Source organism: Prinia subflava, chromosome 6 (assembly GCF_021018805.1).
Source record: "Prinia subflava isolate CZ2003 ecotype Zambia chromosome 6, Cam_Psub_1.2, whole genome shotgun sequence".
Taxonomy (NCBI): Eukaryota; Metazoa; Chordata; class Aves; order Passeriformes; family Cisticolidae; genus Prinia; species Prinia subflava.
Window position 1 is genome coordinate 5,715,852 of NC_086252.1, and position 26,906 is coordinate 5,742,757.

The 26,906-nt window shown below is 47.9% G+C and overlaps 1 protein-coding gene across 8 annotated transcripts in view; it reads left to right on the top strand.

The window, feature by feature from the left end:
• HDAC4 (histone deacetylase 4) overlaps window positions 1–26,906 on the top strand; it is a 174,134-nt gene that overhangs the window by 40,220 nt on the left and 107,008 nt on the right. The window contains exon 1 of one of the 8 annotated variants that reach the window (XM_063399988.1): window positions 25,804–26,376. The exons of the other annotated variants lie outside the window; for them this stretch is intronic. Coding sequence (XP_063256058.1) covers window positions 26,316–26,376 — 61 coding nt within the window. The 5' untranslated portion in view covers window positions 25,804–26,315. Of the gene's footprint in view, window positions 1–25,803; window positions 26,377–26,906 lie in introns of those variants that run through there. 8 annotated transcript variants of the gene reach the window in all.

The following is a 26,906-nucleotide window of genomic DNA, read 5'->3' on the forward strand; positions in this document are numbered from 1 at the left end:
CTGTAGTAGTGCTATGTAAGTAGTACTATAGTAAGTAGTGCTATGTTTTTCTTCCAAGTCAATGCTATTAATTGCTTTCTTGCTGCTTAATGATAAACTTGTTAAGACGTGGCCAGAAGTGGTTCTCTGACCAGGAAAATGTCCTTTTTGCTGTTGTGTTTGCCCGAGCTGGCAGTGGAGAGATACTTGTAGTACCTGAGGAACAGGCCTCCTGAAACCTGGCATTTTGGAGCATTTTTCCACTTGCCTGCCCCTGACTAATGCCTGCACCATTTCTGGTGTCATCCTTGCACCACGGTGCGTGGATGTGTGCAGATTGGTGTGAGGGTGATGTGAGCAGAAAAGCCAGCCACTGGTCTTTGGAAACCAGCAGACATTGCAGCAATGTCCATCAGGGCTTTTATTATTTTCATATTTGGCTCCAGCTTAAATGTCAGTGACCTCCTGCTCGGCGAGGTCCCATCCACAGGGAGCCTTGGCAGGCGTTTCACAAACACAGCACGGGGATCTTGTACCCTCTTACAGGATACATTTTACTTGCATTGCAATTCAGAGAGAGTCCCATGCTCACTTCCTTCAAAAATATCTTGTGGTGGTGAGGTTGGCAAGTCCCCATGGGAATTGGTTGACCCTGAAGGTATAAATCCAGTCCTAGACTGGGTTGTACCTTAGGAAGCTGAATGTTGACCCTGACCAGTGTTCTGACGGTGAGATGCACAAGGTATTTATGGCCTCTAAGAAGCAAAACAGAGAACCCAAAATGAGAACAGAATATAGAATAGTATGTGAGATGAATTCATAATTATGGCTATTTTGGTGCTTGCTAATCTGGTGCTGTTGCTGGCCCAAAAAGTGAAGGGTAAAGAAGGCCAAGCTGGCAATTAAATGTGCAGTGGGAAGCTTGGGGAAGACTTAAAGTTCGGCGACACTTGGTGAACAATGTGTGAACCACGGAAAACATTTTGTGAGCGAAATTTTCCGTTAATATGAGGTTTTTGAATAATTCGGGATTATTGCAGATCAAATTTCAGAGAGAAGCACTGGAGCATCGTGAGCTCTGTGATTTCCCAGCTCTTGGTGCATTCATTCCTGCATGCCGGTGTTTTGGCGAAGGAAGGGGGATTCTCTGGAACCTGTGCTACGTTGAGTCAGCTTTATTAGCACTGCACGACTTCCTGAATTGCTGCCGAGGAAGGATGTGCTGTTGACTCAGAAGAAAGTCTGTGATGTCTGGGGACAGGGTCAGCAAAGGGGATGCCTGAGTTTCAGCGTGCTCTTGAGGCAGTGAATCACTGTTACAGCAGAAGTGAGTGAAAAGTGCCATTTTCTTTAAAAAAAAAAACAAACCCAAATGAGAAGGTGGAGGAAGGCCCCAGAGGTCGTGCTTGGTTAGATAACAGGGCAGGGTGGAATTTGTGTTTGCATCATTAAATTTGGCACTGGCTTCACCCGAGTGTTTCGCCTGGCTGTAAACTCGTGCGTTCCCTGTGGCTCGCTCCTGTAAACTCCGTCTGCACAGCTGCGAGCACTGTCGTGTGCAGACTCAATTCCTGAACTGGATTGGGACAGCAGAGGATTTTCTGTTCGGAATCTTCTATTAAAAACACGCCCACACTCCCCAATCAGCCTTACTTTTCCTCTGCAAACTGCTCATTTGTCTTCGAGCGCTCTGTCTGCCTCGAACATGCCTCTGTGTGTGGCATAGCTTGAATTTTTATGCCGAGGAATGTAAACACCAAATCCGCACAAGACTTGCTGAAGAACTCCGGGGCTCTGGTGCATCATCTGTTTGTTATGTAACCTGATAGAATGGGAGCGAAATAGAAACCAGATGTCAAGGCAGAGCAATTACAATTTTTCATCTGCGAGTGTTACAGTAAATGCACTTTGTGTTCCTTCCCCCCCTCCCCGAATGTGGGGTTTTATTTGGGAAAGTGCTGCAGGGGACCTCGGAGCTCTCAGCATGGCTCTTGCTTAAAGACTTTGTTATTCTTTACTTGTGTTCCTTTATGTCATTAGAGTCTGTGTGCTACTCCAGATCCACGAGCCAGTCTGTTCCCAACTTGATATGAGCTGGACACAAGTGCTGAGTCCCGGGAGAGCCCCTCTGTGTGTCCGGCTCTGTGGGTTACACGGTCAAGCCGCACTAAATTTAGCATTCCAAGGGAAGCTGCTTTGCTTGTCATGTTTAAATTTGGCAAGAGAATCCCATCAGAACAGGTTTGGTGCAGGCTCTGCCGGGGATTCTGGAGCTGGAGGAACATCTGGGAGGGGAGCAGATGGGAGCTGCAGTTAGCTCGTTTGCTCCAATTCGCCGTACGACAAGGAGGATAAAAAGGAAAATGGATAATCATTGATTCTCTCTGGTGGGGAAATAGATTCTTCCACTGCTAGTTTATCCCAGAGGTTTATCTCTGCTGTCTTCCATTAAACAAGGCAAGCCCTCTGTTGAGAGAGGGATTGATGCACATCTGTCTTGGTCTTCACGTGCATCTTCATGAGTCGAGGCGTGTGTGTGATCTCATCGAGTGGGAGCTGACGGGAATTTTCCTCTTCTCTTCCCTTGTGTTTTTCATCCTCCTGCGCTCATGTTTGTTCTTTTGCTGCTGAAAATTTATTTCCTTCTGTCCAGTTAAGCTTGGAAGCCCAGCTGAACCTTTCTGGTGGAGTTTGGGCTTGGGTGAGGCCACAGGGGCTGGAGATCCAGTTTTTCTGTGGTAGCAGAACCCAGTTTGGGCATCCCTCTGTTAACTTCAAGAAACCCTTAAATGAGTTGTACATTCCAGTTGAAGGAAGAATGAAAGATTCTTGCTCCTCCTAAACAGCAAGGTTCTTCCCTTAAAACCAGCAAACAAGGAGATGAGATCAGTGTGAATACTTGCTGACAGCCATCCCAGTAGCATCCAATCCATACCACCTCTCCTTTCAAGGACAGCATGGAAAGAGGACTGGGGTGAATGACAATTGGTCACTGCTCAACTCTGCCAACACCCAGTAGTGACTTCTGCAAGTTGCCTGTGGAGTCTGAGCTGAAACTGAAGATTTAACTGTTGGAGACACTTTTCCTCCACATGAAGCATTTAGAGAAAACTTCACAACTGCAAGGAAGCAGCAGAGCCTCTTGCACCCATGAAGTCCAGAATCAGGTGTTCCCAGTTTGGAATTGCTTCCTTTCCAACTCTCCTTCTGGAGGAGACTCAGGGGAGACTTCATCACTCCCCACAAGTACCTGACAGGAGATTGTGATGAAATGGGGGTTGGACTCTTCTGCCGTGCCTCAAGTGAAAGAATGAGAGGAGGTGGCCTCAAGTTGCACCAGGGGAGATTCAGACTGGATACTGAATATTGGATATAGAAAAAAAAAAAGAAAGGGTGATCAGACATTGCAATTAGTTGCCCAGGGAGCTAGTGCAATATCTGGAAACATTGCAGAGGCACCTGGATGTGGCACCTGGGGGTATGACTAGGGGCAATTATGTTGGTGCTGTGTTGGTGTTTGGACTGGACGATATTGAAGGCCTCTTCCAACCTTGAGGATTCTGTGATTTTTTTCTGAATGGAGGCCATAGAGACCCCAGATGTGGTCACCATGGAGGACGTCCCCTCAGGCTGGTCACGGTGTCTGTGGTGCTCTTCTCATGGAGCTCTGCAAGCTTGGGGAGCTCTGTGCCGAGTGCTGCGTAAACAGCGCCGCGTTATTGACACCAGGCCTTAAAACCATGGCAATGCAGAACAGGAATGTTGGCCAGTGGACAGGAATGACTCCCTTCAGTGTCAGTCACAGGTTTTGAGAAGGAAAACGGGTCCATCAAGGAAGCGCTGGGCTCAGCTCCTCTGCTGCACTGGCCCCGAGCAGGCTCCGCACTGTAACCGTGAGCCGGGGATGCCGCTGTGTGCTGGGGACACAAATACTGGCAGTGGCGGTCACATGTCACCGGCAGCTCGTACTATAAAAACAGCAGCTCCGCCGAGAGCGACCTTCAGCATGGCTCCCAACATTCCCCATGTTATTTTTAACCTGTCTGGGTAAATTTCCAATACAAAGGCCAGTGCCAATCTGATGTGCTCGCTTTCCCTAATCCTTATCTTTTGCTTTCTAGTGCACTGACGCATCAGATGGAACAGCAAGTTTCAGGCTTGGGTAAAGCTTTGCTGGTATGGCCACAGCACCAGAGAGGAATATTTCACCTCTTTTTTACTGCTAAATACATCTACTTTTCAAGAGGTTTTTTTTTTCCCTGTTTTTCTTTTTTGTTTTGGTTTTTTTTTTCTTTAAGATGGATTTTAGCAAATTTTTTTCCTTTTTAAAGAAAAATACTTGAACTATGGTTTAAAAATAGCTGAAGGCTGTACTTTGATTAGGTTGCTGTGGCACTGACGTCAGCAGGTGACATTTATCTCTGTAGGGATTTGTCGCCCTGTTGACTAAGGCTGTATTTACACAAATGGGGATATTTCTGTCCACTGTGGGGGGAACAAGCAACAGCTCTGCCCCAGTCGTGTCCTTGCCCTCCATATTCCTGAACTCTGCCTCTCTCCCATGCTGCTTCATTCCATACTGCAATGGGGATTTTTCAAAGTGTTGGAGGGTTGTTTTAGGTGTTCATGTTACCATGAAGGTCCAGGCATGATGATGATGATGATGATGGCTCAGTTGAGAAGGACAGAAAGATGCTGAGCTTGACTTGGACTTGGTAAAGCATCAGGTATGAGCCTGGGTGGGTCCAGGCTGGATGGCTCCATGAATAGACAGGTAATGGATGTTCTCCAAATAGGTATTATAGATAATAGATCCTGAACAAGTGAACAAAGTGTGAAAAAGGAAGGAAAAAGCATGAATAGTTTCAGCCCAGCATAGCTTTGAGTGTAGTGTATTTCTCTGTCACTTATTGAATGTTTTCATCCAGCGTAGTTGCTGTAATTCACTTTTTTAAAAGCTTTAATTATAACTCTTGGGGTTTCCTTGGCCCCAAACCCCACTGTTCCAACAGCAGCAGAAAGCACTAAGTTTTCTATAAGCACTCTTATCTAAGATCCGGTTCCTGGAGCATAAGGTTTCCCAAAAAGAAGTCTCCATAGAATCCCAGAATGGTTTGGGCTGGAAAGGACCTTAAAGTCCATCCAGTTCCATGGGCAGGGATGGACAAATTCCACTGTCCCAGGCTGCTCCAAGCCCCAGTGTCCAACCTGACCTTGGACACTTCCAGGGGTCCAGGGACAGCCACAGCTCCTCTGGTCAAGTGCTCTCAAAGCTGTGCCTGTTTTATGGGGATGCACTTGGAATAACATTTAATTTATCCCTGACACAGAGACAATAATAAAGGGAAACCTCTAGAAACGAATTTAATTAAAGGCTGATATAAATTAACTTGCAGACTTTTCCAATTTATGAGACTATTCCAGTCTGTTTTCCAAAGAATCGTGGGTTTAAATCCGTGAGCCTTGTCAGCTCTGCAGGGAGGAGGCAGCTGATGCTGGCTGGCTTCAGGAAGGCATGAAATGTGTTAGTGTCTTCTGGAGCTGTGAATTAACTGTGGGACTCCGACGTGATGGGCAGCCAATCATGGATTCGGCAGATTAATCACACTGGCTTGTGCAGAGCTTTTACCTGGCCTTCATCCCGTGGCAGGAGGGAAAGGAGCACTAATTAACATCCTGGACACAGAGCCTGCTGGCACAGGAGTACATTTTGGTGCTGGTTTCAGGCAGCTGGTAATGTACGTGTGGAACAGATTTTCCCCCAATTTCATAGTGGATGAAACCTGTGGAGTGAAATGCCATTATCTCTGCTGCTAACCTGTCTGTATTTGGAGATTTTTTCCCCAAATAGCAATTCTTTGGGCTGCACTCACCTGCAGGCTCGCTGCCACTGCTGCAAACGATGTTTTCTCTGTGAGCTGGAGCATGGCACGGAGTCAAGCTGATTGTTTCACATCTCAACCTGAGGCAGCTGCTCCTTTCTAAACCTCTGTAATCTTCCCTTAAAAAGACAAGGGAGCTGGGAGGAGCTGCTGTCTGGTGGCATCCATGCTGGGAGGGAGGACTTGCTTTCATTCCCTGTCACCATCCCCCCAAATTCCAGCTTTTCCTGTGTCTTGCTTCATAAGTGTCTGCATGAAGACTGCAAGGTCAGTCAGTAGTACAGGAGTTTGATAAATGGGAATTTCTACTGGCGTTAAATATGCTTGTATGTCCAAAACACGTACTGAATATGGATATTTATGCACAAATATACCAATGCATGTGTGCATCTCCTGTGCAGAAAGCAGCATCTGGGTGACATCCCTGCCTGTGGCAGGGGGTTGGAATGAGATGATCCTAAAGGTTCCTGCCAACCCACACCATTCTGTGATTCCATGATGTCGTCTCCATCCCCAGAGAGGGACAGCAGTCAGCAGTGAGGACAGCACTGGTTAAACACAATATTTCACATTCATTTGGCCAAGGCTGACTTGAGCTTGCCTTTTTTGTATCTAAAGAAATGAAAAAGGTCTCCTGGGCGCTTCTTAAGATGTGAGGAGGAAAGTGCCTTCCCACCTGCTGAGGCGGCAGCAGGACGTGTGTGGTGTGTTAGCCTGGAGGTCGAAGGGTTTATGACTCTTTGGGAAGGCTCTTCCAGGCTCAGAGGGTGTAGTAAATGGATATTTAGGGATTTCTGTCGGGGTGGGTCTGCTGTTTTGGTGCTGGCTGAGCTTCTCTGGGTTTTAAAGCAGCTGCTCAGGTGGAACCTTGGGATCCCTAATGCAATACACTGCTGCCTCAACTGGAAGAGATGAATTTTCTCTAGCTGTGCTCAGCATTAACTTCTGCAGTTGTGACAGAGGTTGGAGCGTTGCTCAACAGCCCAGCAGCCCTTTAGGTGAGTGCTGATTTTGCAATGCACAACCAGCAGAATTAACCTGGGTACATGACTGCAGGGAAAACAAAGGCTTCATGGTGGTTTTTCCCCTCTTTTCCAGTGGCTTCTGCTGTAGATGAAAGTGAGTTTCAGGGCCCTGAGCTCCGAGTGTACAGTAAGCAGGCCACAGCCTTGGCTCTCTCCTCCAGTTTGTCATTAAATTTTAAAATGGAAAAGCGATAAGGAATCTCTGTGCAGGGAACGTTCCTCATACCGTGGAGTTAAACTGCAGCTTTTGGGTCCTGCTCTGAAAATCTGATTAACCTGAAAGAGATGAGGTGTGCCCTCGATGATGCCAGATAAAGCCAAGCACTCACATGTGTGAGCTTACATTGCTTCTCTACCTGTTTATAGCAGCTTCCCAGCCTTCATTGGCTCCAATAGAATAGCTGGAGAAAGCAGTGAGGCAGGAGCAAGTAACTGTTGAAGTAGAAGGAATAGCCTTCAGAGAAATTGGACTTTCCCAAAACAGAAGCTGGATACAGAGCTTCCCATAGTAATCATCCAAAAGGCTCATGCAGATAGGCTTAAACAAGGATTTATGGTGACTGAAACTGAGAGAATTGGCTTTAGGGTTTTTTAAACAGCAGAACAGCGTGGAAGGAGATTATGGCTCTCCTCTGCCTGCATCCAGCTGCACGTGACGGCTTTTGCAGCTGTATTTTTGGAACATCTTTCCCGAGCTCACCTAGAATCCCCAGCTCGAGGCGTCGCAGCTGCTGCCAGCTCCGCTGCCTGCGAGCAGCTGCTGTATTGACAGGCACGTTTTTACCCCGGGAGATGCCGGCGGTGTGGAAATGAGCGAGAAACAACTGTTTATATAAGCCGCCCGTGCAGATCAATTCCTGGGAAAACAAGCTGCTCCCTGTCTGCAGCAGCAGCAGTGGCAGCACACACCTTGAGCTGCTATAAATAGCTCCAGTGCCTCTTCCAAGGGCCAGCTCCAGGGCCTTTGTGTTCTGCTGGGGTGGAAAACTGCTCTGTAAACTGGCAGTGATTCCTGCTGCGGGGAAAGCAGGGGCTCAGAGTCTCCCTGCTCCTTGGGGATTTTTTTGGGAAAGTGCCCCTTCCCTACCTGGATCTCTGCTGCACTGAATTTCAGGGAATTGTGGAACAGTCTGAGTGGGAAGGGACATTAAAACTTATCCCATTCCTCACCTTGCCATGGGCAGGGACACTTTCCAGTATCCCAGGCTGCTCCAAGCCCCACACAGCCTGGCCTTGGACACTGCCAGGGATCCAGGGGCAGCCACAGCTTCTCTGGGCACCTTGTGCCAGAGCATCCCCATCCTCACAGGGAAGGATTTCTTCCCCATATCCCTTCTAAATCTAGCCTCATTCAGCTTAAAGGCACCCCTCCTTGTCCTGTCCCTCCATGCCTTGTCCCCAGTCCTTCTCCAGCTCTCCTGGAGCTCCTTTAGGCCTTGGAAGGAGCTCTGAGGTTTCCCTGGAGCTTTCCCTTCTCCAGGTGAACACCCCCAGCTCTCTCCTTCCCCTAAATGCCAAATTGGTACCCAAGTGATGTAAGTGATTGATCAGCCAAAGCTTTTCGGGAATCACATCCCTGACGTATCTAGAAAATTCTGTGCAGTTTTTAAGTGTAAATATTTGGACTTGGTGATTCTTTATATCGCAGTCAAAGCCTTGCATATCAGGAACATGACTGGGGTCAGCTCTGCAGACAGTTCCTGCTTGGTGATGGCAATATTTGCTTTATTTGGGTGACTGACATGTTTTTAATCAGACAGAGCAGGCACAGAGTGAACAAACAAACCTGTACAGAGTGTTTCAGCTGTGCAGAGCAGAGCCGAGGTACTGCAGCCTTGAGCCACGGCGTTTGTGGTGATCCCTGGGCTTTAATGGCTTCATCCCATGCTCCTCTCGTGGTCTGGTCACTCATTACACAGGCAGTTAAGTTCTGTTCCTGGATCGTGCCATGAGCTGGAGTTCCAGGAGAAGCTCCTTGGAGCCAGGGGAAAACACTGCTGACCGTGTCAAGGACTCTGCTCTTGCTGACCTCCTGTAAATTAGGATTTGTGTTTTTTACCATAATGGAGGTTTTTACGTGAATGTTTCTGTTGGAGGTGGACTGGGGAGTCTTGGGAGGGGTTTGCTGTGCTGCAGGATCACTTCTTTGGGTAACTCCTCTCTGCAGCAGCATTCTGACAGCTTAGCAAAAACAAATTTTCTGTCGACAATCATAATTCCTTACTCTTTCTCTCTTCCTCTCCTTTCTCTTCTCTAATGCTGGACAGAGTCAAGCAAAATTTTTTAGGGGTTTTGCATTTTTCCTTTTTTTTTCCTGAAGTTTTTCAACCATCTCTCTTGGTTAAAATTTCTAAAAGAAAGCAAAAAGCAAACCCATATTTCTATTTTAGATTGGATAATTGAAAATCATCCACATGGGCTCTTCCAGAGGTGTGAGTACAATTCCTTGGGCTGGCGTCTTTTACATGAAACATCCAGTGTGGGATTAGACCCCTTAGTGCTGCCCCACCTCTTAATGTTAATTAAGGTGGTGCTATGGAACACCCTAAAAAATATCTGCATCCTGAATAGACTTCTCATATTTAGAGAGAGTACATTTTATTGTCTGTAATTTTAAAATGTGGCTGTTATATAGACCGGTCCTGTGGCATCCCACAATGGTTTGGGTGGGAAGGGACCCTAAAGCCCATCCCATTCCAGTCCCTGCCATGGGCAGGGACACCTTCCACTGGACCAGGGTGCTCCAAATCCCATCCAGCCTGGCCTTGGACACTGCCAGGGATTCGGGGGCAGCCACAGTTTCCCTGGGCAGACTCTGGCAGTGCCTCACCACCCAAACCCACTGGGCAGCACGGATCCTGAATCGGCTCAGTATTTTCAGCGTTTCACACAATCCAAGTCCTATCATTAGAAGAAGCATCTGAATAGATGAAGGATTCTTATAAGAATATATTTTAGGAAATATTGTGTGCAAAAAGATTTTGGAAACCATACTAGGTTTAAGGGATGCCTGTCAGGATGAAACCTTTGGGACCTGCTGCTTCCACTTGGAAAATTGTGGAAAGATTACTGGGTGCCAAACAGCAAACTAGTTCACTGGCCTAAAACCCTGTTTTTAAAACTGTTGATTTTTAAAAATTCTTTTTAAATGACTTGATTCTTTTTAACAGAGTGTAACTTGAGGTGATTCCTCATGAATTTGAAGTTTTTGAATGCTTACATCATAAAGTTTAACACTGTTGAAGAATGCAGGATATGTAGAATATTGATAGGACAAGGGTTAAGGGATTTAAGCTAAAAGTGGATCGATTTAGATCAGATATAAAAAAGAAGGATTTTTTACATTGAGAGTGGGCAGGCCCTGGCACAGGGTGCCCAGAGCAGCTGTGGCTGTCCCTGGATCCCTGGCAGTGTCCAAGGCCAGGTTGGACACTGGGGCTTGTAGCAGCCTGGGATAGTGGAAGGTGTCCCTGCCTTGGAATGAGATGGGGTTTAAGGTCCTTTCCAACCCCAACCATTCTGGGATTCCATGCAAACAAGTTGGGCAGTGGTTATTCTTGATGATAAAAAAATCTGGTTGTGCAAAATGCAGAACTTCTGATGTAAAATACTAAGGAAAGCTGAAATACAAAGAGGTGATGGAGTTGCTTTGAAATAATTTTTTTGGTCTCTCTTCTTGAGGTGTCAGTGTGTGCATTAAGCATTCTGTGCAGCTGGGAAAAATGTTTTGTTTTTAATTTTAGCCCTGCTAATAAAGTCTTGTCATGTATGTCAATGAAGCAGAAAGAAAATTACTCCAGAGCTAACTGTAGGTTGTCATTAAAGCTGATTTCCTGCATTAAGCCAAAAACAAGGCAAGATTTCATTTCTGGACTTCCTAAAGATGTTAGTCACGCTGACAGTTTCCTAAGCCCCAGACCCTGAGAGCTATAGAAATTTATCCTGTATATGAATGTATTTGCTCTTGTCTGTCACCTTGTCCTGATCTTCACATGTTGATCTCCTGCTGCCCTCTCTATTTTTAAAGTAATTTGCTTCAGCTTCCAGCTGTTGACTCTTGCAGGCAGCTGCTTGTAGGGTCCTGCCTGCAGAATCCCTTCCTGAAATAAGGATAAGAAGTGATCTGTTGTTTGGAGAGCACAGCTGAGGACACGTCCTGCCAGATTCCTGGGCAGCAGTGCCGGGGGGAAAACTCCTGCCAGGACTGCCTGGACAGTCTAAACTTCAGGAAGGTTTTGTCTTTGAGTCGTATTTGGGTTTTGTTTTTTTTCAGTGATGACTAAGCCAGAACCTGAGAAGGGGTGACAACTGCAGTGCTGCGGGATTAAACTTTGTGTACTTCACTCTTTTGTGGTAATATGTTTCTGAGAAATCTCTCCTTGTGTTCTGCTCCCCCCCTCTCTATTTTCACCCTCAGAAGTTAGTTCTGAAATGCTGGAGCTGATGGAATGACTTCTCCTTAGGCTGCTCCAGCTGCAGTAGCGCAGAGAGGTTGAAGGCATTTTTGAACCAGCTGGAAGGGCTGTGTGTCACTGGAAGCTCTTTTTGACTTTGCCCTTCATTTAAAATCTCTCCTCCCTAGTGGAGTAGCTCTGTTTTGTAGAACCACAGAATCTCCACAGCTGGGAGGGACCCACAAGGATCCTCCAGCCCAAGCCCTGAGACACAAAGCAGAGCACGGTGTAGGTGCCATGTCCCAGGAGCTGTCTGTCTGGAGTGCACTGAGCGGAGCTCTTGCTGTGGATGTACCCTGCCTCTGGTACTCTCTGCTTGGAGTCTGTTTTCTCCCAGGATCCTGGGTGCTGCTGCCAGCTTGGCTTAGGGTTTATATCCAGCTAAGCATAAGGCAGAGGTGGGAGGAAGTGAGCCTTGTGGAACTGGGAGGGAGGACCCTTCCATTGCTCGTCCTGAATGGAGCTGCTTTCCCTGGGTCACTACAGGGCAGCTGGGCCCAGATTCCCACTGGGATGAGAGATGAGCGGCTGGGAAATCCAGGTGGTGCTGGGAGAGGCCTCAAAGCACCGGGACAGAGGGCTGTGAGTGATGCACAGATCAGGGCAGCTCTTTGGGAACCTCAGGTGCAAACATGAGCTTGTTCCATCAAAGCCAGCTCAGGATCCAGAGGCTTTGGCCTGGATTGCTGTGCTAGCAGAACTGAAGGCTGATCTTATCTTGACACCCTTTTCCACCCCTAATCCACTGAAATCCACTCTTCCACTCCAAGGTGCTCCTTGGATTGAAGAGTGACCTCAGAAGTCACGGCTGTTGGAATTTTTTTACCTACAGTCACATTTGTCTTGAAATGGTTTATGAGAAAATTAGTATGAAACAATGTCTTCAGTTTATTTTGTGGTGTTGGCAGGATCTTTGTACATTTTCTTTTGTCTCCTAATTGTTTGCAGGAACATAATGGTGTCATTTTCATGAGTTAATTATGGTAGAAGTTTGTTTGCTGTCTTTGTGTGTGGTGCGCGAGCTGCCGCAGCACAGCCCCAGCCTGCTGGTGGCAGGGACCCTCCTGCGGCCCAGCAGCTCTTCCCTCAATTTCCAGCTAGGAGAACTAGCTGTTTGTGATCCGTGCTGTTTCTCTCAAATTTGGAAATCCTTTAGGTGCGTGGGACTGAGATTCACAGAGTATTCCTTGTGCAGTGTGCTCCAGGCCGGTGCTGCTTTCCAGCCTGACCCATTCTGTGATCCCAGCTTTGTCCACATCCCTGTGCAGAGCTTGGGGAAGGGGAAGGAAAGTGGGGCCAGTTCGGGGTCAGCACAAGAGCCGCAGTTCAGGGCTCTTTCCAAAGGCCGCCTTCTGGAATGGGGGGAAACATTTGTGTGCCAGCCCCAAACCAGCCTGGCCCCGCTCTTGAGAAGCTCAGGGGATAGGAAAAGAGGAGGGAAAGTGTATTTACCATGGAGACAGAGGGAGTAGGCTGGGGATGGGCATGGAAAGGTCAGAGCACATCGGTGAAACAGCAGGAATGGGGTGGGGTGTGGCAATGGGTTATCCCTCAGCTCCGCCGAGATTATGCCTTTACTTTATTTGACACACTGATCTTCCCTGCGGAGCTGTGGGAAGGTACAGCGAGCTGCTAACTACGCATTTGTGTCCGAGGATTTATTTCTACCCGGGAAAATCCAGACTGTCTTTGGGGACGGGGGAGAAAGAGGGGGAATAACCCCTCGGTTCCCTGGAGGGGCCCGGCGTGAGGGCGGCCGGGCCGTGCTGCTGTCGGGGCACATCACGGCGTTTGTCCCCGCGCTGCTTTTGTGCAAGCGCCGGCTGTGCTCTGACAGCGATGAATCACCCGCTCGGCTCCTGATTTGCGTCAATCAGACCGCATTTGAGGGCGCCTTTGTTCGCAGTTTGGAACACCAGGCCGGGGCAGCGCTGCTTCCAGCGGCTCCTCTCCGGCAGCCCGGGCTAAGCTCCGGAGACAGAGCCTGTGCTTTAAAGGAGAGCTGTTCTTGCTGTTCTTTCCCTTCCAGCCCTCTCCCGCTGGATGCTGCCTGCAGAAATTCATCTTGGAATTCCCACATTTGGGCTTCGAGAGGCTGATCTGTGAGGTTTCAGTGTGGAAGTGCAGGGTTTCTGCCCAAGGTTGCTGTGATGAGTGTTTTTGGGTGAAGGGATGCAAGTTTGTCTTTGCACTTCATCACTCGTGGATTTCAGTTTCTTGTTTTTCCCTAATAAGAATTTCAGTCGAATTAAAGTTTCTCCAGAGCATTTGGACACCGCTCTCAGGCACAGGGTGGGATTCTTGGGGTTATCCTGTGCAGGGTCAGGTGCTGGATGATCCTTGTGAGTGTCTTCCAACTGAATAAATTCTGTGATTGTAGCAGAATCCTCTTTCTGACATAGAAACTGTGACTGCCATGGGATCACGAGCCAGGCAAAGGCAGCACCGAAATGCAGCTCCCAGCTTGAGGGGGATTGCAAGCTCAGAAATAAATCCCATTGGCAAACTCAATCCTGGGGTGGGACACGACTTGATGCTGCTGCTGCTGTGCAGGAAGGCTTTTGGAGAGGTGCTAAAAATGCCAAAAAGCAGCCAAACCTCACAAGAGTCTTATCTGCTCTTCACTTCAAAGCTCTGGTACCTTAGAGAGGTCTCCAAAGTGGATACAGAGCTGTTCTTGGGAGCTGGCTGAGGTTTAGTGGGTTCCCTTTAAGCCTGCCTGATGAGGGCTACCTTGGGCAGATGGTGCTTCTCTTGTTGTGTGCTAAGTCCACTGGAAATCCTTCTGCTTTCTTTTCCACCTCTGAGTATCCTCCTTTCACTTGTAGGTGAATGTGACCACATTCCCTCCTCTCATCTTTCCTTCCAGCCTTCAGGGTAGCTGAGTTCCTGCCCCACTCCCATGTCCCTGTCTGGGCATTCCCTGCTCTCCCTTGTCCTGCATGCACCCCTGACCCAGTTCATTCCCAGACCACTTTCTTGCCTCTTCCTTTCTCTGCGCTTTCAGCCCATTGAAGTCTCTTCTGCCTCCCGTCCCCCTCTGGCACAAGTCCTTGTGCTCATCAAAACATTGATCTCATGGGCTGTAGCCTTGCCAGCATAATAAGGCCACTGCTCTTCCAAGCACTTTTTTTCCCCTCCTCTTACAAACACAGAAACAATTTTTATTTTTACTTTCTTCATTGGGCTTGCTCTCACTATTTTTCAGGCTGAAATTAGAGGATTAATTCCTGCTTTCCTGCTGACAGTAGTGAAAACGAGCTAATTTCTAAGTGTCAGGATGCTGATCCTTCTCTCATTCAGTTCCCAAAGAAGGTAATAAAAGAACTATAAGAATAAATCACTGTAGCAGATGCAGCACATGGGCATATGGTGGTCTATTAATTCCCTGTGTTCCACCCAGCTTTTAAAATAAATCAGTAAGTGTTGATAAAACACTAGAGAGCATGCAGGGTTTTTCCCCTCCACCCATCTTTTCCTGCTCTGGACTCTCTGATGGTTAATTTTGGCAGGTTTTGGACGACCTCAGAGTTTCCCCATGGAAATGAACACTCACAGGCCGACTGCCTTGTTCTCCACACTTGGGGATCTTGTTTCCAGCTGGTTTTACTCCTTGGAGGCAGTCCTTGGCACAGGCTGTCCACAGGGCAGTGGCAGAGTCCCCATCCCAGGAGAGATTTAAAAGACAAGGGGATGTGGCACCTGGGGACATGGTTTAGTGGTGGCCTTAGCAATGCGCATTTGATGATCATAGAGGGCTTTTTGGGGATTTATGGTTCTATCAAATAAGTCTTTTCTCTGTTTGGAATTTTGTACTGATCCTTGTCTCTGTCTAAAGGTGTGTCAGAGGTGTTTAGGAGCCCCTCAGGGAGCTGCCCTTCCTCAGCCTGGCTGGGGTGAGAAACGGGACAGGAAAGCCCTTTCAGTCAGGTGGATCTCTAGGGCAGAAATTCCGCTCGGGTTTGTGGGTTATTCAGCAAGTTCTAATTGCTTAATGAAGCACCCAAGTGGATTTCTAGCATCTTCTGACTCACCTTGTCATGCAGGACAAGCGGCTGCTTAATCTCCCCCAGTGTTTGCACAGGTTCTTGGCCACCTAACACTGCTTTTGCAGGCTCCCCAAGCCTCAAGGACACAGCCTAAAGCCAGAGAGGAGCTGAGACCTGCCCAGACTGATTGCTGCTGCACCCCTGCCCAGAAGTTACCAGAGCTGTAAAGCTCAGCAGTCACAGCTGCAGGGACTGGATTGTTTTGAAGCCCCTGCTGACCTTTGGTTTATGAACAGCTGCATTTCGAAATTGGGGATGGCTGCAGTTAAGGCTCAGGAGTGAGGAAAAGGGCAGCCTGTCACAAAAAGGCAGGGATACCTTCCAGTATCCCAGGCTGCTCCAAGCCTCAGTGTCCAGCCTGGCCTTGGACACTGCCAGGGATCCAGGGACAGCCACAGCTTCTCTGGGCACCCTGTGCCAGGGCCTCTCCATCCTCACAGGGAGAAATTCCTTCCCAAAATCCCATCTGACCCTGCCCTCCTCCAGCTTAAGGCCATTCCCCCTTGTCCTGTCACTCTGTGCCCTTGTGAAAATCTCCTTTCCTTGCTGTCTATCCTGCACAAGCTGAAAAAGCAGGAGGGAGAATGCTTTTTCCATCCTTGACTAAAGGAAAGCTTTTGGCAGTAATTCAGTGGAAATTAAAGTTCAATCTTTGTATTAACTTGACTTAAGTGGAAATTGTTAAATACTCCGGGATGCTGTCATTCTGGAACTTAGGACTACACTTGGAAGTTTTCTGGGGATGTTTCTGCTTTTCTTCACCATTTTCTGAGTCCTTGATTTGCTCCTCAACTTTTTTAAGCTCTTCACAACAAAACGTCTTTGTGTTGGGTTTTTCTTTACTCTTTCACTTCTTCTAAGTGCTACTTCTGAGCTCCAACCTGTCAATATTAACACGGAATCCATAGGCCAGGGCCTTCTGTTTTATGCTCATTTAGTGAGTGATGTTCCCTTTGATTTGAGAACTGCAGATGCTTCAAGAACCCTGTTACCCCTTGGTAGCAGAGCTGCTGGAGTGCTCTTGGAGGGCAGGCTGGAGCCTGGCTCCTTGCTCTTCCCAGGGATTAGACAGACAAAACGTGGTGAAAAATCAAATGATAAAATCTCATATCCTGAGTTGAAAGGAGCCACAAAGATCATCCAGTCCAGTTCCTGGCCCTGCACAGGAGACCCCAACAATCCCACCCTGTGTCTGAGAGTGTTTCCCAAACGCTCCTTGAGCTCTGGGCAATGTACGTATGACTAGAATCTCCAGCTGGGGTTTTGACTTGAAATTAAAATGGTTTATTTCTGAGAATCTTTGCAAATGCTCTCTGTCCTTTGGAAATACAAACTCAGCTCTGACTGACTTGGTCCTGGTACTTCAGAATATGGGTTTTAATTTGTATTAGATTGTATTAGATTATGTGGAGAGGAGTTGTTTATTATTATTTTGTTTTAATTAATCCTCTTGCTGGTCTGCAGGCACAGTTGTTTTGCTTCAATCAAAAACTTATTGCAGAGGCAGAAATGAGATGCAGGAGCAAGATGAGGAAGGGAAGGATTCTTACAAGAAAGATGGAGAGGGACCTTTCACAAAGCCACCGAGTGATGGGCTGAGGGGGATTGGCCTTAAGCCTAAGGAGGGCAGGTTTTGATGAGGTCCTGGGGAGAAATCCTTCCCTGTGAGGGTAGGGAGATGATAATTTTGTGTGTGCAGAATAGAACCCACCAGCTTGTGTTTCTAATGGTGTCCACAGAGTAAAACCAGCTTTGCCTCAGGTGGTTTTGTTCATGGTTTATGATGTGTGTTTAGGGAACCTTGCCTAAGGTGCTGCCCCGGGTGGGAGCTGGCTCAGCTCCCCCTCTCTGGGAAGCACACTCAGATCCTCGTGACAAGAGAGACACTGAGGGGCTGGAGCATGTCCAGGGAAGGGAACGGAGCTGGAGAAGGGCTGGAGACCCAGGAGAGGCTGAGGGAGCTGGAAAGGGGCTCAGCCTGGACAAAAGAGGCTCAGTGGGGGCCTTCTGGCTCTGCAGAACTCCCTGACAGGAGGGGACAGCCGGGGGGGTCGGGCTCTGCTCCCAGGGAACAGGGACAGGAGGAGAGGGAACAGCCTCAGGCTGGGCCAGGGGAGGTTTAAGATATTGGATATTAGAAATTTCTTTCCTGAAGGGGTGGTCCAGCATTGGACCAGGTTTCCCAGGGCAGTGGTGAAGTCACCATGCCTGGAAGTGACAAGGTGTGTGGATGTGGCACTTGGGGGCCTGGTTTGGGGCCTGTTCTGTAAACCCCCATTCCTGTGCCCCTCTCCTGGTGCCTTTTTTGCACTGCCCTTCCCCCATTAGCTGAGGCACAGTGCAGGGCTTGGTGTCTCCAGCCATGGAGCTGGCCCGTGTGGTCACAGCTTCATGTCCTGCAAAGTCCATCCTACCCATGAACAGGCAGGGCTTGTTTGAGTGGAAATGAAGTGAAACAAGGAGAGACCAGGCTGGAGGACACTAAACAAACTCAAAAAAGCCACCCCAAACTCTCGTCTCTTCTACATTTCCTTCCAAGCATGGAGGGAATAATTCAAACTGTCTGAACCAATCTCAAATCCCACACATCTCTTCGGAGCTCCACTTAGCCCCAGATGATGGAATTTGTGGTGATAATCATGATTTAAGAAGCAGTACAGTAACCTGGCAGCCTGTTAATACTTTGTGCTCTTCTTGGCACACTACAGTTTTTAATTTCTTGGGGTGAAAAAATTAGCCATCCTTTCAAGACTTCAAGGTACTGCTTCTGCTTCCTGCTGCGTTTTTGCAGGAGATGGCACTGGATTGAGAGAACTGTGTGCACAGCATATCCCAAACTGCCAGAGAAACCCCCATGACCTGTTCTGCTGCCTGGTTTTTGGAAGGGCAGGGGAGAGTAGGAGCAGCCAGTCCCTGGGTGATCCCCCCTCTGGTGGAACAAAGCTCAGCTGATGGCTCTCACTTCTTTGGCTGCTTTGCTCAAAAACTTGTGGGTACTGTGAAGTCTCCCTTTCACAGGCAGAGCTTCCCAAGCAAAGCTGAAATCCATCTCTTACCCCCAAACAGGATTAGGAAGATGTTTTAACCAGCTGTGTCCTATTTTCTTACTTTTTTTCACCTTTCCTAAAGTTTGTGCTGCCCATCTCCTTTCTCACAGTAATTCCGTGTCCTCTGCCCCAGGAGCAGCCTCCTTTGCAGTCAGCTCTCAGTTCCTTATTCTCTCCTTACCTTTCTGCTGGGCTTTGGTGGCTGACACTGATCAATGGATTTTATTGGTGGTGGACAAGATGGATGGAGTGTGCATAGTGGGAGCATTTTAGGAAATAAAATTGCTAAAAATGGAGCCATATGCTTCTGATCTGTAACAGTGTTGTACAAGCACATTGATGTTTTGTGCTGGAAATATCAACAGGTGATTAAATATAAAATATTTTGGATCTCACACATTCATTCTAAATGGCAGGTGAATTTATTTTGAGGCAAAGTTATTCCAGACTGTGCATGTGGTACTTGGGGACATGGTTTAGTGATGGAGTTGGCAGTGCTGGGGGAATGGTTGGGCTTAGTTGTAGAGGTTTTTTCCAGCTTTAATGATTCCATGATTTGGTAGGAGACCAGTGATTGACAGGTGGCAGGTCTGGTGTAGGAGGTCTGGAAAAGTGGCTTGGGAAATGCTGCCATTCCTTGAACTCAGCCTTTCCTCTTCATGCCTGTTATTTTCCATGTTAAAAATGAGACACATCGAAAGGGGTAATTTGGGCATGGGTGTTCTGTGGCACTGAAGGGCACTTAGGGCTCAGGAAGCCAAAGCTGGTGGTACCTTCACGAGCCAAGCCCAGGAATACAAATGTCTGAGGAGGATCATTGTTACCCAGAGCTGATGATCCTTATCCAAGAGCCTGCTTCTGCTCTCATATGGCCTCACAGGATGGGAGTGCTGGCAAGCCATGGAATCATGGAATGGTTTGGGTTGCAAGGGACCTTAAAACTCATCCAGTTCCACCACCTTCCACTACCCCAGGATGCTCCAAGCCCCATCCAACCTGGTCTTGGACACCTCTAGGGATCTAGGGGCAGCCACAGCTTCTCTGGGAGCCTTGTGCCAGGGCCTCACTGCCATCACTGGGAGCAATTCCTTCCCACCACCAAATCTATCCCTCCCCTCTGGCAGTGGGGAAGCCCTACCCACACAGAAGTCCCTGTGTCCTGTCACTCCAAGCCTTGTTAAAATCTGGAGCTTTGAGGTTTGTGCGTGTGTTGTAAGTGCTGGATGTGTTAGGAGAAGTGTGCCTGACTCCCTCTGGGGGCTGGATGGGAGGGGAAGATCTGCTCCAGGCTGTGGGTTCCCACAGCCTGGGAACACACTGAGGCTCTGTGTGGTGCCGAGACAGCTGGGTGGAAGGGATCCACATAAATCAAGGATACCAGGAAAACAAGCATGGCATCTGCAGCACAAAGGGAAGGGAGAAGCGTGAGGCTGCATATGCGGTGGGATGCTTTTGGAAGTGCCTGGCTTTCCTTCCTTCGGTTGGAAATCAGCTGCTGGGCTGCATTTTTTTCCCTGCTGCATTCTTCATTTGGAGCATTGTTTGTGCTACCCTTGAATAGTGACTGCCGAAGCTTCTTCACTTGTGTGGGCAGCCCTGGAAGTCTGTTTTCCATCTTCCAGAAGATTCCAGCTAGTTAGGGTTCCTTTGTCAATCAATTTTCTCTTGTTTACCAGGGTATTAGGAAGCTGGAATTGAAGCAGTATGTGTTTTGCCTTAGGAAACATCAGCAGTCCAGTCACCATTCCAGAAATTCCTCTCAGCTCGTTTTTTTCCTGTCTGTAGCAAAGCTCACAAGGATTGTGGACACTGTAAATGTAAATCTGAAAAGGTCAAACCTCATGTATGCCAGAGACAAGAGAACAGGATGACAGCAATGCAGGGGCACAGTGAATTTTAAACCTTGGCTCAAGAACAAGATGTTCAAAAAACCTGTCCAAGGACATGCCTTGGGTATCGAGAAGGAGTTTAAGGGAAAGAGGATTTATTTGTGTTTTTTAGAGGATTTTATTTGTGTTACTTGCAGACTTTTTAACATGCAGCAGAGAGGGATCAAACCACAGGGTGAGGCTGGATATCCGGAAGAGGTTCTCCTCCAGAGGGTGCTGGACACTGCCCAGGCTCCCCAGGGAATGGGCACGGCCCTGAGGCTGCCAGAGCTCCAGGAGTGTTTGGACACTGCTCCCAGGGATGCACAGGGTGGGATTGTTGGGGTGTCTGCGCAGGGCCAGGGGCTGGACTGGATCCTTGTGGATTCCTTTCAGGATGTTCTCTGGCTCTATGAAAGGCTTCTGTTTGGACGAGTCCTTGTACAGAACTGCAGAGATGCTGGGATCAGCTCTGCCTTGATGCATTTCCAATTCCAGGAGTGAGCACCCGTACCCAGAGCTGAGGGAATCTCATGCGCATTGACAAATGTCAAGTGTTTTCAGCTGCTCCTTTGCTCGTGGTGCACAAAGGATGAACAATTCCTGCCTGGCTGGGTGTTGGGGCGGGGGAGGGGATTGAACTGTGGGCCAGGATTGATTTTTTGAGGGGAGGACATTGATTGGCACTGCTGGCTTGATGCGAATGTCATCACTGCACTGCCTCTGGCCAGCAAAGGCACGGGATGGATTCTCCATCAGTGGCTGGAGGAAGGCAACCCAGAAGTAGCTGTTGGTGTAAAACACAGGAGGATGCAGCCAAAACTGATGGAGTTATTTGCTATTTAGCAAATTTGTAGTCACTGTGGTTTCCTATTTCAAATAATATCCAGGTAGGATAATATATTCAGGCTCACAATATGCAGTGGTTCTAGGGTATGAGAAACTGAGCCTCTATTTCTCCAGGCCCAGCACATTCTGGTTAATTATATGGGGCCCACTCCTCCATTTGCTGATTGTATTTGTAATGTTTTTCCCTTCCCATGATAAGCAGGCACCTCTTGGCTGCCAAAGCTCTAAAGGAATTCTGGTGGATTTCTGAGAGATACCAACTGGATTTTGGTTGGGGCACACAGAAGGCTACGGGAGGCATGGCCTTAAGGCAAGAAATAGGAGAGAAATAACTCCAGATTAAGAAAAAAGCCCTGAAAACAACACCCCAAATTATCACTTCTTTTGCCTTACTACTTCTGAGTAAATGGTGCCTTTAAGGAGTAAACCCAAGTATCTTAATTTACACTTTTCCACTTGCAGTGGTGATGCAAAACCCAACATAATGACAGAGAAATGAGTTCAGATGAACTGGAGCAACCTGGGCCTAGTGGAAGGTGGAGGGAGGTTGGAACTGGATGAGCTTTAATGTCCAGCCCAAACCACCTACTCACAATTTCATCTGTAGACCTCTGCTGAGTCCTTTTTAGAACATCTGTTTTCTTTTGTAACACACAAAAAGCATTTCATCATGCTCACTAGAAGGATCCTCAGGGACTCAGAAGTCCCCTGGGTGTTGCAGCTCCTGACGTTCCTGATTCGCTATGAAGGCTGTCTCCAAACACACCTGGAGCAATCCACTTATGGAAGTGCAGCCCATGAAGTGGTTTGGTGCTGTTCAGCCCTTTGTGAAGGCTGCACCTTGTGGGTAAAGGTTTTATGCCCTAAAGGAACAGACAATAATACTCATTAAAATGCATTTTGATTTCTTTTCTCCTCTTTGTCACACTATTTTGAACATAAAGTCCAGCATTGAGGCTGCACTTGGGGACAAGGTTTAGCGGTGGTGCTGAGTTGATGGTTGGACTTGATGAACTTGGAGGGCCTTTCCAACCTTTTCTGTAATTCCATGATTTTGGATTTGCCTTGGGTTAAGATGGACTTACTTCTCCTTGGCTTGAAAACAGGAGTTGCTCCTCTACAGACCAGGAATTAGAAATACCCATTTTCAAAATGTGCCGTTCTTGTGTTACTGTGTTTAATGCAATTTAAAGTGCTTTTACTAAAGCAAATCCATATTACTGGTATTATCTACTATTACTATATTAGATTGCCATGGAATAATGATCCATTGTGGTAAGGAAAACCCATTATGCCTTAGAGGAGCATTTCAGCTTGTGCAAACCCCTTACATGCCATAGAACCAGAATCAAGGGAATTTTTGAGTGTGAGGGAGTTGTGGATTGTGCCCTTCTGGTGGCAGTGGTGACATTTTTCTCTGTTGGAGCTTTCTGCTGTCATCAGGATGAGTCAAAGGAGGTGCTGAAGGAAGGTGCTGGGAACTGTCCTTTGGGTTGGGATTTGGTAGTCTCCATCCAGAGTTCTCTGTAGAAAGTGTCCAACTTCTTCATGGCTCTAGTTTAAGGGCAGCAATTCCCACAGAAATACTTTGAGTATTTTACAGTAAAAAAGTTGTTTTGATGAATGACTGAACTTTCTAATCTTTAGTTAAAAATAACCTTTGGTGCTTGGAACTTTTGGAGTCTTTGTTTCTTTTGAGGGTGAAGAACCAATCGTGAAGTTTGGAAGATGGTCACTCTGGACATAACTGGTTTTAGTTGCATGATTGCTTTAATTGCTGTTTGTTTGTGTACTTCCAGGATTGTTGAACTGATGATTTTGATTTTGACCAAGCACTATCTCCAGTTTTGTTTTGAGCACCCTGAATTAGCGTGTTGGGACAGGATTTTGATTTCTAGGTGCCAGTAATTTTTGGTCCTAACTTTGTACACAAACTTATTCAATGTTTACATGCACCTGCTTGATGTCTGAGCAAAGCAAGGAGAAAACTTGTCCTCTTCCCTTTTTGAGGGTGAGGGTGGCACTCAAACATGTCATTGTTGAGTGTCATTGAACATGTCATTCAACAGGTGTAGGGTGGTTGCAGTTCAGGGTGCTCGTTAGCACAGTCAGCTGGCCTGTGATCTTAAAAACGTTAGGCCAAAAGTAGTTTTCCCTGGTGAGCCACAGATTTTATGCTGTTACAGGCTTGGGTGTGGTATTTCCAAGTTTTCCACCTTGAAAGATGGTGAGTGCAGCAGAAAGGGTGATGGAGCACAGGGAAAGGTTGGGGCTGGAAGCCTTTGCAGCCTGACAGCCACTGCTCCATCAAACCCAAGGCCTGATCTGTTTGCTGAGCATCCTGTTTCCATGTCTCCATATTTATTTTCCTTGATGAAAAATCTCCCCGTTTTTCCCTCTGCGCTTTCCAATTCTGCCATGTGCTCAGGCAGCTCCTAAGGCCAGAAGGCATCTGCTTATTCATGAAATCCTGGATGGTTCCCATTGCCAGCAGTGTCCAGGGAGGGCTGCAAGCCTCAGTTTCCTTTGCCTCTGTTCTCCCTGCTCTCTGCTGCACCCAGGAATTTTTCCAGGGTTAGCATGAGTGTAATGGGTTGCTGAGTAAGTGTCCTCACTTCCCTTTTCTGCATTGGACAGGATCAGAACCTTTGGATGGTGCCTGCATTGGAAATAGCTCATGGAGTCACAGAACCTCCAGAGCTAGAAGGATCCACAAGGATCAGAGAGTCCAGCCCCACAGACACCAACAATCCCACCCTGTGCATCCCTGAGAGCATTGTCCAAATGCTCCTGGAGCTCTGGCAGCCTTGGGGCTGTGCCCATTCCCTGGGGAGCCTGGGCAGTACCCCAGCACCCTCTGAGGGAAGAACCTTTTCCTAAAATCCATCTTAATCCTCCCCAGAATCATCACTCGTGTGGATCAGCCTTATTTAGCTCGTGTGCTAGCCAAGCACAGGCCTGGAAGACAGTCCATACTCTTTGCTTCCCATCACATACAGTTTGTTCCCTCCTGGAAGGAGGGAAACCTTTTCTTTCCGTGGCATCTCATTAGCTTGAACATCATGTCCTGTGAGCGTGTGGGCAGGAGCTGAAGCCTCATTTGAAGCTGTGGAAGAGCCAGGCTATCTTTCAGCTGCATTTCTTCCTGACAGTTTATTCATCCGGAGAGAAGGGAAAATTAAGCAGGTTACTGAACCTTCTCTCCTGCCTCGAAAATGTGCTTCGCCTCTCTCCCGCTGCTGACAATTGCAGATAATTTCACGGCACCTTTTTTTTTCCCCCCTCTTTCCTTGCTTCATTCTTGTATCAGCAATCAGTTTTGAAAAACCTGCTGGAATATTAGTTTGGATCAAAGGGGCATTCTGTCTGTGGATTTGTGTCTCTCCAATGGGAATCCATGTGCTCTGAATAGTGGGTGATTGGGGAGTGGCCGGGTGCCAGCAGCACCTCTCCTGCAGAAAGCCAAGGGAGTCCTGGGGAGTTGGCTTTTTTTACTGTGCTCAAGTTCACAGGACCTGTCTCAGCAGATTAAACACCTCACTTTGATAACGCTGATCTCCTGGAGAAACATTTAACTGGGAGGGTGGAATTCTGCCTTTACCCTGTTCGCCTCCCGAGAAGGATGGGAAATTTTACCCACTTTTGTGAAAAGGCTGCATTAAAACTAAAAAAAAAAAAAGAAAACAAAACCCACCACAATGCAGGGAACAGGAACATTTTGCAGAATGGCTCTGGGAAGAGCCTGTTGGTTGAACATAATATTCCAGAGTGAAGTTAAATGCTTGGACTATGCTAATTTCTTGAGGACAGTCACCTTTTCAGATGGATTGCACCCTGCAGATGGTGGCAGATTGTGCCCTCCTCCACTCCTGCCAGGAGCGTGTGCTCACTGACAGAATCAAAGCAGCAAAAGGATGAAGCTCTCCAGAAGAGTTGATGAATCTCTTGCCTTTAAAATTGAAGTGCTTTGTGCCAGGGAAAATATCTATGAATATATTTATAGTCATGAACAGCGGAGTGTCGGCTCCTTCGTTGCAAGTGGGGAAATTGCTGTTCCACCAAGTCTGTGAAAGTGAAATCTACTTTTAGATGCTTTGAAATGGGAGTCTGTTGGTTTGGGGTTTTTTTTATGCAGGATTTAAAAATATCTGAAGTCCAAATTTTAGAAATCTGTACATAATTGACATGAAGATGATATATACAGACAATCTAAAGCTGGCAGATAATGGCAGGTATTGTGGAATCACAGAATCCCAGAGGGGTTTGGGTGGGAATGGACCTTAAAGCTCATCCAGTCCCACCCTCCTGTCATGGGCAAGGACACCTTCCTCTATCCCGGGTTGCTCCAAGCCCAGGCCTTGGACACTTCTATGGATCCAGGAACAGCCACAGCTTCTCTGGACACCCTGTGCCAGGGCCTCCCCACCCCCCCAGGGAACAATTCCTCTCCAATATCCCATCTGTCCCTGCCCTCTGACAGTGCCCCCTTCCCTGTGTCTTGTCCATCCATGCCTTGTCCCCAGTCCCTCTCCAGCTCTCCTGGAGCCCCTTTAGGCCCTGGAGGTGGCTCTGAGGTCTCCCTGGAGCCTTCTCAGCTCTCACAGCTTGGCTCCAGAGCAGAGGGGCTCCAGCCCTTGTGATAAGGAAATTATGTCAGGAACAGGTAGATAGGGATGCTGTTCCTGCTGCCTGGTGTTGATCCTGATTGGCTCTCTATGGAATGAGGCTGGGATAAGGGGGAAGAGCTGTGCAAAGTGCCAGGCTGATCCTGCAGACAACATCTCACCTGAGACTGATGGAACATCAGGGCACAGTGGATGCTGCAGATCCCACCTTGAGTCTCCCAGAGCCCTGGGGACCCTGGGAATGATGGCAATGGAAGCCCCGAGCTGTGTGCTGGGGTTTGCTCTGCACTGGGCGGGAGGAGGTGTTGAGTGGCCACCAGCAGAGGCCTTCTGGCACTGTCCACAGGAGAGAGCCTGAAATAGAGCCGTGTCTGGGACACAGCCCCATGCCTGGGAAGGTCACTCCGTGGGCACTGCCTGCCAGGGGAAATCAGAGCTCACAACACTGCCAGACACCAGAGAAGCCAGACGGGCTGGGGCTGAGCGGGAGCAGAGCGCCCAGGGAGGGACTGAACCCCGGCTCTTGTGTCTTGGGGAATGGTCAGGACACCGCTGCTCCACGGGCCCACACGCCCCTGTGGGAGGCTGTGTTTGCCAGGTGCGTGTGGGGTAGTGAATTCCTTGGGTTTCTGCCTTTCCCAAGCCATCCTCGGTGTCCAAGGTGCCAGAGGTGATCGGGAAGTTGTTGCTTCAGGTGTGTGCTTGAGCTTAGCCCTAACTTTACCTGGCTTCCCGTGGTTACTTCCTGTGGACCAAACGAGCTGATTTTGAAACCAGTTATAGTAAAATGGAATGAAAACCAGCATTAAATATGTGAGGGGGTTTTTGCTTGGAAGAAAAAATAGAAAAAAGAAAATAATGTCTTTCTGTAAGGTGTTTTATTTTTTCTTCCCTGCATTCTTTGGTGGGGGGCCGTGGGAAGGTTGGCTCTGGGGGGTTCTGGCTTTCCTTGCCCAAAGGGGAAGGGAAGCAAATCTCCTGGAATGGGCAGCTCCTGCTTCTTGCTGTAATATGCCAGTGATTGTTAACCTCTTTGATGGGATGGATGGTTACTCGGAACCTCTGCTCACTTGCATTTGCATGTAAAGTATTATTCTATTCCTGTGGCTTTCCAAAGTGACACATCTC